This window comes from Zootoca vivipara, chromosome 2 (assembly GCF_965207765.1).
Source record: "Zootoca vivipara chromosome 2, rZooViv2.hap1.1, whole genome shotgun sequence".
In the NCBI taxonomy this organism is placed as follows: Eukaryota; Metazoa; Chordata; class Lepidosauria; order Squamata; family Lacertidae; genus Zootoca; species Zootoca vivipara.
In genome coordinates, this window is record NC_142584.1 from 58,269,785 (window position 1) to 58,280,394 (window position 10,610).

Sequence of the window (10,610 nt, forward strand, 5' to 3'; positions counted from 1 at the left end):
TAGGAAAGAATTACTGTGTCACCTGGGACCCAGGTGGTGCTGTGGGTTAAACCACTGAGCCTAGGGCTTGCTGATCAGAAGGTCGGCGGTTCAAATCCCTGTGACGGGGTGAGCTACCATTGCTTGGTCCCAGCTCCTGCCAACCTAGCAGTTTGAAAGCAGGTCAAAACGCAGGTAGATAAATAGGAACCGCTACAGCGGGAAGGTAAACGGCATTTCCATGTGCTGCTCTGGTTTGCCAGAAGCGGCTTTGTCATGCTGGCCACATGACCTGGAAGCTATACGCCGGCTCCCTCAGCCAATAATGCGAGATGAGCGCGCAAGCCCAGAGTCGGTAACGACTGGACCTAATGGTCAGGGGTCCCTTTACCGTTACCCTTTACAGCGTCATCTGCATACAGAAGCAGTAGGCAGGGATAATCCGCAAGGCAGAGGGCATGAATATTGATGGGCGACTCGATTAGGGGTTTTCTCATATCACTTATATACAAATTAAAGAGATAGGGGGCTGGTATACAGCCTTGGCAGACTCTCTTGTTTATAGGCACCGAATTCGTGAGTTCGCCTGCTGGAGTTAGTCTCACTCTGGCAACTGATCCCTCGTGCAATTGGATCATAAGCCATAAGAGTCTTCTGTCAATGCCCCAGTTAGCAAGTTTCACCCATAAGATGTCAAAAGCTGCCCCCAGAGCCAATAAAGGCAGCACATAAATAGCCCTGACTAGGGGTGGATTATTTCAATGCAAGGTGTTAAAGAATTATAGCATGGTCCGTTGTGGAATGCTTGGGTCTAAAACCTGCTTGTTCATGACCGATTAAGTTGGACTCTTCCGACCATTGGGTCAATTTGGACAGCAGAAAGCGGGCAAAAATTTTCTCTAGGATTGAAAGTAGGCTGATGTTATTATAGTTCCCCAGGTTAGCGGTGGATCCTTTTTTGTGGATTGGGATGATAATAGCCTGCTTCCACGACTTGGGAATGAGACCTGTGGAGTTTATAGCATCAAAAACTTTGACCAGAATTCCAGCCCGCCACTCAGGACATGACTTCATGGCCTCCGCTGGGACCAAATCAGGCCCAGGTGCCTTACCTACTTTCAGTTGACATATCAAGTCTTTTATTGACCCCGAGTCGGTAGGAGGCCAAATGGGTAAATGGCAAAACAGGTGCTCCAAGCAGGCAGATGGTGCGTCCACCTGTGAGAAGCACTTCCACAAGAACTGCTCCCAAGTAGGAGCAGGGATAACAGCCAGGGGGTATTTTCTCACTCTCCTATTAATTAGTGACCAAAATTCACGTGACCTATGCAATTTGGATGCTGCAATTAAAGCCTGCCAGCGATTCGATTGCCAGGAGCGTTTAGCCTTTGTTAGGGCCTGTCTATAGGCCGTTTTGGCTTGGAAATATGTAATTGGCAGGTTAGTAGCACCTGAGGCCTTGTACTCATTGTAAATTGAGCGCAAAAGGGTTCTAGCTTGTTTACACTGAGAGTCATACCAGGGGGCACCAGAGGTATACTGGCTGCGATTTACCACTTGGGGAGGTATCGCAAAAAAGGCAGTAAGATCCACCATAAAATGATTAAACAGCCTCAATAGTACGTTGGGGTCATGGGAATCAGAAGCTGTGTCAGTTAGCTGCACACTGATTTCTTTTTGATAAAAGTCCAAGTACAAGCCCTCTCCTGCCCCCCTGCCTACGCCCATGTTTCATTCTATTTATTCAGCTTGTAGTAGCAACAGAAAAAGAAGAGAAGAATGGCTCTTTCCCCAAAAACGTCTGCTTATATACATTATTTACACAATGGGCCTTGCGTGATTGGCTACTTCGGGGCTGTTCCTGCCGGCCAATCAGGTTACTGCTTTCCTTCCACCTGGAACTGAATTGGGTGGCTCCTGCGAACCAATCAGACTGCTGCATTCTGGATCCTATTGTTCTAGAATTCAGCTCACTACATAACAATGACCATCTCCCCTCTGCTCATCAGATCTATTTTGTGAGGAGGGTGGATGGCAAGAGATGATCTATATTTTCATTTTGGCACTGGGCTGGGTGTACTAGTTTCAACCCATGGTTGCTCTGCACCTGCTGGTCTTCTGCACATTCCCCTACCTGTGGGAGTGCTGCCGCCGGGGAAGATTTGGTGGGCCATATCAGGTCCTTGAGGTGGCAGTTCCCACCACCAGCCCCCGGCATGTGTGATCCAGTGATCTAATATCCTGGATAAGCTTAAGCATTTCATTCTGTGATAGGTCTTCTATGTCTTTTGCTGAAAAGACCACAAGTCATTAAGGGCTGGGCAAGCTTGTGGAGATGGGCTGGGGCGGGAGGAGGAGATGCCACGGAGCACCCCTGATCTCTGTACTTGCCCAGGAAGGGAATGTGCCAGCCTTGAACATCCTCCTCAAGAACATCCCCCCAAAAAACCCAAGAGAACAAGCATGTTTGTTTCTTCTGAAGTATAAAGGAGACTCCACCTTGCTCCACACCACAAATAAATTAATTCCCTTTAAAAATAACCCTGCTGTTCCCACTCTGTTCTTCCCTCTTGCATAAGTTCATGAGTGGGATGTGCTTTGAAGACCTTTGAAGACAGATATTTAAAATGGGCCTCTGCAACCCTGGACCATCATTCTCTGCCCCTGCACACGGTGTTCACGGCAAGAGCAGAAGAGAAGCAGCTCCAGGATGATTGCTGTGCTGCTGTTGGTGTTTGGACTGACCCCTGACTACATATTTCCTGTCAGTGCTGACATCCCTGTGGTCCCAAACTTTGACCCCCAAAAGGTAAGACGTTTGCAGATGGGACTTTCAGCTGGGGAAGCCTTACCTGGATAGGATACCCAAGCAGCTTTGCTCTTGAGTAAAGGCCCTGTTGCTTTTGGGTCCCCCTTTTCCTCTCCCCCAGGTCCACAAGCTTGGCTATCAGCAGATTAATAGTTGCCTGATTTTGATATATGCTCCTAGCTTTGGTAGGAAAATACTAGAGATGAGGTGGGTTGTGTTATATAATGAACCCTTGTCAACTTCTTCTGATCCCTAAAATGTCAATCAAAATCCTTCTGATTTAGACTGTCGGGAAGTGGCACCCCATCGGGATGGCTTCCAAGCTGCCTGAGTTGACTGAGTATGAGCAGAAAATATCACCGATGGACCACATTGTGGAGGTTACAGATGGAGATATGAAACTCACCGCTAATTATATGTCGTTAGTATCTTACAACTGATACCTCTCCTCCCATCATGCATAGGCTGAGAATTGAACCTGGGTCCTTGCACATGCAAAGCAGGTGCTCTGCCACGGAGCCACAGCCCTGATTTCCCCTGAAATCATTTTGAGATGGTTTGGAAAGGGCATAAAGTTTCTTCAGTGTAGACAATATTGAGCTGGATGGAGCAATGTCCAGATTTTGTGTAGAGCTGCTGCTTAGGGAAGACCACAGGTTTCCCATCCCCTATTATCTCTTTTTTTTGGTGGGGGGTCTTGTTTTATCTTAATGTATCATAAAGAGCTACTTAGGTTGGGCATAGTGATATAAATAAAACATTGCTGGAATGTCAATGGAGAGATGAGTAATCCTGTGGAAACCTACATTTGATAATGTAGAGGCCTCCAAGAAGGCCTGTCCATTTTGAAGGCATTGGTCAGAGTGCCGCTCCTCTTGACACTCCAGCTATCCTTCCCTCCGGCAGACAGAAAGGCATTTTACTGGAACTGTATTTCTTCCATCAGTGGCTCTGACACCCTGAGAAATACAAGTGGGGGAGGCAAGGCAGAAGCAGGCTGGGTATCTGGTTTTGAAGTGCTTTCATTTAGCTCTCTTTTCCAGGGACGGTGTCTGCAAAGAAGCAACTGCTATGTTAAAGCACACAGACAAACCTGGTGTATTCAAATTTACCGGTGAGTACGAGTGCCATGAGCCACCCTATTACCTGATGACAAAGTATGTTTTATGATCAAAAGATCCAGATGCTGTGATTTGGGCAAATGTTCAAACATCTGTTCTTTTCCCCATTTATATGCTTTCTTTTGAGTGCAAAATCGAGTTTTGTGGAGGAGAGCAGTGCAATCACTTGCCCCCCAATAAAGTTGTTTATTTTAGGAAATACATAACAAGGCTAGAAAAAGGTTTCTAAGTCTAGGCAGTGCTTTTTTCTGGGGGGGGGGGGCACAGGGGTACACATACCCCTAAACATTTTGTCAATCTAAGTTTGGCCTCATTGAGGGGCAGTATTTCAATATCAGTAGGAAAATGAGAGTACCCCTAAACTTTTTTTTGCAAAGAAAACACTGGGTCTAGCTAAAGCTTAGTAGTCTGAGAAAGCAAAGGCCGCCATGCTTGCTCCATAGTTCTTTCGGAAGATCGTTTCAAGCTGATCTCTCACCTTGAGATTAAAGAGCGAAGTGGAAGCAGGAGGAGGGGGTTGTAAAGAGGATCCAGCATGAGACTATCAGTCTAAATAACAAAGAGATAGGAAGGGCAAATGAGGAGTTAAAGGTATGGTTATGTAAGGTACGTAAAATCTGGTTATGTGGAAGTCCTTTGCCCGTCTTTACCTCGTGCAAACCCTTCTTTTGCAAGCTGATTTTCCCTCAGTTCAAACAAAACCTATAAATATTTTTAAATCCCAATCTGCGTTTTGTGATCTCAGGGCAAAAGAGCAGGATACAGAGGTTATTAAAGGAGACATCACAGTAACAGGAAACTCCCACAAACTATTTGTCTGTTTGTCTAAGATTGACCCACTTGGACTGACGGTGGCTCTTTGGAGTCAGGCGTCTCTTTCTACCCCAGTAACAGAATCCTTTTAAGTTGCACAACATCTGGGATTGAAGCACGGACATTCTACCTGCAAAGGAAGTGATTTACCCCCTGATTATGGGGTTCCTTCTTGATAAGGCAGACAGACCCATGGCAGATGGTTAAACCAATGCCTCTACTTCCCAACTTGGAAATATATGATTTGCCTTGTATGCCATCCAAAATCAATCTTGGGCTTTTCAAAATGGAAGACTCCTGTTTTCTCTTTAGATCTCCCCTCTGCTTAACCAGGAGGAACTGGAGTGTTTCACTCCAGGCTGCACAAGGGAGTTCTGGGTAACAGCTGGGATCTATGTTCTCAGACCTGGGGAGCAGCCTTTGCTTTTTTTATCGCAGAATCCCAGGTGGCCAGACAACTGATCTGTATTGCTCTGGGAAGGGACTCTGTCATCCTGCAATCTTTATCTTGCAACTGACCCTATACGCTGCCCTCATAGATACCAACCCAGTCTGATTGGTTTTTTGGGTGGGTGGGTGGATTATTCATTCTTTTGGTAATATTGTGCTCGGTGAAGAGTGCTGGAGAACTTAAAAGTTGGCCAGTCTTTCCTGACACTAGGGTTGGTTGAAATAAATGTAATGCACACCTAGAGAGTTTTATTATTTTGGAAATGGACCAAAACAGCTAGTTTTTGCTTTTCTAGTGAGGTTCTCCAAAGCCCTTGGGATGCCACAGGAAAAGTTCTAGTTTAACAGAGGCAGGCAAATAACAACAACAAAAACAATAATTTTATTACTTATATCCAGCGGCAGAGCTTCATGCTCCACCACCGGGGGCAGAGAGCAGGCGTGTTGCTCCCAGTGATGTGGCACACATTTTGGGGGCGGGGCGCACCATGCACAATGAGGTGGCGTGCTTTTTGGGGTGGGGTGCACCGTGCGCAGTGACGTGGCATGCCTTTTGGGGGCGGGGCAGGCAGCGGCGATGGCGCCCCTGGGATCGTGCCGCTCGGGGCGATCCGCCCCCACCGCCCCTATCTTCCTACGCCCCTGCTTATATCCCATCCATCTGACCGGGTTACCTCAGCCTCTGTGGGCAGCTCTCAACAAAGTTAAGTAGCAACAGAAGGGGTAGCAAGTTCCCAGCGTCTGGAGCCTCTCTGCCACCTATTTGCTTTACTGCTCTCCAAACAAGACTTCTGCAAGGTCTAGGGTTCCCCCTCCTCCCTGTCACACATTGAGAAAGGGACAGGGGGGGGTCCTTCCTCAAAGCAAGGCCATCTGGGACAGGGGTTGAGAGAATGTCCACATTATCATACATTTCCTATGGTAGCTAGTCAACATTTACATTTAACTTTAGATTTTCAGCATAGTACTTGTAGCCATGGCTACACGAACATCTTCCTTTTGGGAAGGATGCCGTCTTCTCTGACTGAGGAGCTGGAGGAGAGTCTGCCATGCCTAATACCATGGCTAAAAGAGGGGGAAAGTAAGAACAGGGAGCAAGACGACGGGGGGAGGAATGGTGGTTCCCACTGCCTGCTTTAGGTAGGGCAATCTGTGGCAGTGGACCTGGGCAGGACACTTATTAAGGCATGGAGATTCACCTCACTTAAAATTACATCTGAAGACATATTAAATGAGGGGTTGGGAGAAAGAATGAATAATTAAGACGACTAAGAGTGGCAGATCCCAATTTGCTTGCCCCCCCCAACAGCCAATATATGGGGAAACCGCTTCCTTCAACTGATGTCTTGTGTTGTTTCCTGTATAGATGGTGAAGTTCATGTCATAGATGTTGATTTTGAAAAGTATATCATGCTTTACGTGAAGAAATCAAGTCATGAGGCCCTGTTCCTGTCTGGTATGTGTTATGGGGATGGCGGTTATTTTTATTCACCCATAGATCTCAGAGCAGTTCACAACATAAAACTAGATAAGAAAACACAAAATACACAATAGAAACAAAAACAAACCAATAACCCTCACTCCACCCTGTGGCATATATGTGGTTCAGCAAAAAGGATACAGTGGTGCCTGGCTTAACGAATGCCCTGCTTAACGAAATTTCCGCTTAACGAAAGGATTTTTTGAGCGGAGGTTGCCTCGCTAGATGAATTCGTTTTATGAAAAAAATGTCTAGCGAATCGTGGTTTCCCATAGGAATGCATTGAAATTCAATAAATGCGTTCCTATGGGAATAAAATAAAATAAAATTCAATGCATTCCTATGGGATTTGCTAGATGAATTTTTCGTTATAAGAAAAGACCCGTGGAACGAATTAAATTCATCTAGTGAGGCACCACTGTACTTGTTAGTTCTCTCTCTCTCTCTCTCTCTCTCTCTCTCTCTCTCTCTCTCTCCATCTCTCTCTCTCTCACACACACACACACGCCCTAAAATTCACAAAAGGAGAATGGGTTGGGAGGGGAGGAAAGACGCAACCTCAGTTTCAAGTTCTGGGTAGCAAGTATTTCTATTGACCAGCCAGAGCAGAAAAAGTTCAAAGGAAGGAGGCAGAGCCAGTGCTGCTCATCACTCTGCTGTCCTGAAGGAGTTGGCCCTGCCCTGCCTGTCCCTCCTGTACTACACTTTGGTGGCTGGTGGAAGGTTTTGCCTAAAACATCTGGAAGGCATCCGTTTATGGAAGGATACCCTAAGTTCTCTTCAATCCAATTATGGATCTAGTTAAAATACAAAAATAGAATGCAACATTATTGAATATCTTTATCTATACATATGTGTGTGTGTGTGTGTGTGTGTGTGTGTGTGTTTGCACATATTTTTAAGCATAACATCAGACTTATGAATATCATTACATACTGCTGTGTAATTGTCTTTAAACAAATTTAAATTTTTAGATGTTAACCAGACTCCTAAATTATTTACCCTTTTTAACCACCTCTATACCTTTTCATTATTGCAATTGATCTTTTAGACCCTGATTCCTACTCTTAACAAGCATTTTTCTTTTTTCTTTTTATTTAATTTAAAACCAGCTACCTGTCCGAATTCTTTCCAGTGCTGCTTTAGCACTGGTTAATGGTTCTTCCATTGTTATAACTAAAATCTTCCACAAAGGCCTTTAATTTATACTCATTCTGACTGACACCGATTCCCTTAATTTTTTCTGCATTTCTCAAATTTCTTAGAAGGACTTCCATGACCGTAATGAATAATAATGGAGATAACGGACAACCCTGTCTGGTACCTTTCGTAATTTCAAAATTCTCTGTTAACACATTATTTACAATCAATTTAGCTTTTTGATCTGAATATATAGCTCTAATACCTTTAATATTTTAAATAACTGTCCCATTTCCATTAGTTCCAAATTCTTTTTCATAAATTCCCAAGAAATATTGTCAAAGGCCTTTTCCGCATCAATAAATATTAATGCTGCTTGCTTATCATTCCTGGCCATCAAATACTCAGTTATGTCAACTATATTCCTTATGTTATCTTTCATTTGTCGTTATGCGGCTAATATTTAAACACTTTTTTTGCTATCCACAACTATCTATACTGTACAGTGGAACTTCTACTTACAGACCTAATTAGTTCCAAAGGTCCGTCCGTATATCGATCTGGGTCACTGGTAGAAACGCCGTTGTGCACAGGCGCATTTGACGGTAGCATGCCTCTGCGCATGTGCAGGTGGCAGTGGCTGCTTCTGCGAGTGTGCAAAGAGCAGAAGCTGCTTCTGCACATGTGTGAATCGTGGCAAACCCGGTATTTTCTTCCAGGTCTGCCGGAGTCACGACTTGGATTGGGCCCGAAGTAGAGGCAGTCCTAAGTAGAGGTTCTACTGTACAGAGTTAAAAAGAAGGAGGAAAACATATTTAAAATCTTGGCTACAATAATCTTCTAGAATAAAAAGTGGCTAATGGAATAATCAACCCTTCCTGGGATGAAGGGATATATTGGAAAAGGGAGCTGTACCCTAAAGAATGGCCACTTTAGAACTTCACATGAAGAAAAAAATGTGTCCCCAAAATAAAAGGCAATAGGGGGCTGCAATATTAACAATGATCCGGCAGAAAGAGCAGCTACCATGAAGCCTCCCACTAGCAAATAGGAACAGTCAGCACCTGTGTAGGCTTTCAGTTCCTTTGCAATGGCCACACTTGGCCCTCCAGATGTTTTGGGACTACAACTCCCATCATGCCTAGTTAACAGGACCAGTGGTCATGGACGATGGGAATTGCAGTCCCAAAACTCTCTGGAGGGCCAGGTTTGGCCATGCCTGCTTAGATCCTCTTCTCTGGTTTCATGGGGGTTCTGTTTCTGACTGTCTAGTGCACAATCCAGAGAAGATGGCGGGAAGAAGAGACTTTGGGTGCTCTATAGACATAAAACAGATATTTCAGCTTTTCTGAGAACAACAAATTACTCAACCTTTGCTTTTGTTTAAAGCTAGGGGGCCAGACGTGGAAGATGACATCAAAGAAAAATTCAAGAAATTAGTCTTGGAGCAAAGTTTTCCTGAGGCAAACATCAAATACTTTAACGCTGGTAAAGCAACCTGGACTCAAGATTTTTTTTATTGTAGATAAAAAATGAATGTATCTGTCTGAAACAGAATCTGAGGATCGATATTTAGTCCAGGGAGATTCACTGATCTGGATCACAAGTACAGTTCAAGTACAGTAGTACCTCGCTTGTCAAACGCTTCAGAAGTCGAACATTTCAGTTTTCGCCGAAAACCTGGAAATAAATGCTTCTGTTTTGAACGCACCTCGGAAGTTGAACGGCTACTGAGGCGTTTCAGAAGTCAAACTATCTTCTGGATGAGATTACGTTCAACAACCAAGGTACCACTGTAGTTAAATCATTGAAATTAACTGAGGTCTGATTTCCATGCTTAAACAAGCTATCAGGAAATGAGCAAGGGGTTGATTGGCTAAGAGCAGCAGACAATTTGGACCTAGCAGTGGGGATGGATAGGAAGGAGTTTGTTCTACATCCCTCAGCTGGGGTGGTGGGACATCAGCAATTGTGGTTCCTGGGCAGGGTCTGGCTAGAGCCCAGCTGAGGGACACAGGTGCGCTGCGGTATACACCACTGAGCCTCTTGGGCTTGCCAATCAGAAGGCTGGCGGTTCGAATCCCCATGATGGGGTGAGCTCCCATTGCTCTATCTTTGCTCCTGCCAACCTAGCATTTCGAAAGCATGCCAGTTCAAATAGGTACCGCTGTGGTGGGAAGGTGAATGGCATTTTCATGTGCCCTGGCTTCTGCCATTGTGTTCCGTTGCACCAGAAGGTGTTTAGTCATGCTGGCCACATGACCCGGAAAGCTGTCTGTGGACAAACGCCGGCTCCTTCGGCCTGAAGCAAGATGAGCACACCAACCCCATAGTAACCTTTGACTGGATTTAACTGTCCAGGGGTCCTTTACCTTTACCTTTTTACCTAGATCCCAGCTCTAGATGGTGGCCTGGTTGGGCCTAGCAACTCTGACTTCGGCTGCCTTATGGGGCTCAGATTCCAGTTAATTATAATTAAAGTATCTTCAGTCCCAGCTGCAATGAGGCAGCTTCCACTTGGCCGTAGACTGGAAAACCCCATCTCCGTGTTGCCCCTGTAGAACTCAATCGGTGAGGGCAAAACAAAAATGACTTGCCTCTGCTTCTCATTGGCTGTAGTTGCAGCTGTCATTTGCCCTGGTTTTTGCATCTACTGTTGGCCTACCTGCCTCCCATGACACCAATCGCAATGGGCATCATCTGCCACTGATTCCGAAAAAAATAAATATGAGTTGCTCACATTTTCTTCCTCATCAGTTTCCCTGACACACTTTTCTCCCCTTTTCCCTTAGAACAATGCACTCCAACAGCTGCTTGA

General features: G+C 45.1%; 1 protein-coding gene across 1 annotated transcript; it reads left to right on the forward strand.

Annotated features, from left to right (window-relative positions):
• The first annotated feature begins 2,678 nt into the window (after nt 1-2,678).
• On the forward strand, nt 2,679-10,610 carry LOC118078896 (epididymal secretory protein 4). The gene is made up of 6 exons (XM_088664348.1): nt 2,679-2,788; nt 3,073-3,206; nt 3,832-3,902; nt 6,539-6,628; nt 9,182-9,280; nt 10,585-10,610. The coding sequence occupies exons 1-6, from the start codon at nt 2,690-2,692 to the stop codon at nt 10,608-10,610; spliced, it is 519 nt and encodes a 172-aa protein (XP_088520474.1). The 5' UTR covers nt 2,679-2,689.

What these genes read in the sequence shown, in the direction of transcription:
- LOC118078896 (XM_088664348.1), top strand. Translation starts at nt 2,690, where the DNA reads ATGATTGCTGTGCTGCTGTTGGTGTTTGGACTGACCCCTGACTACATA. An exon ending in TGGTGTATTCAAATTTACCG is followed by an intron (nt 3,903 to 6,538) that starts GTGAGTACGAGT and finishes TTTCCTGTATAG; the next exon opens with ATGGTGAAGTTCATGTCATA. An exon ending in CATCAAATACTTTAACGCTG is followed by an intron (nt 9,281 to 10,584) that starts GTAAAGCAACCT and finishes CTTTTCCCTTAG; the next exon opens with AACAATGCACTCCAACAGCT.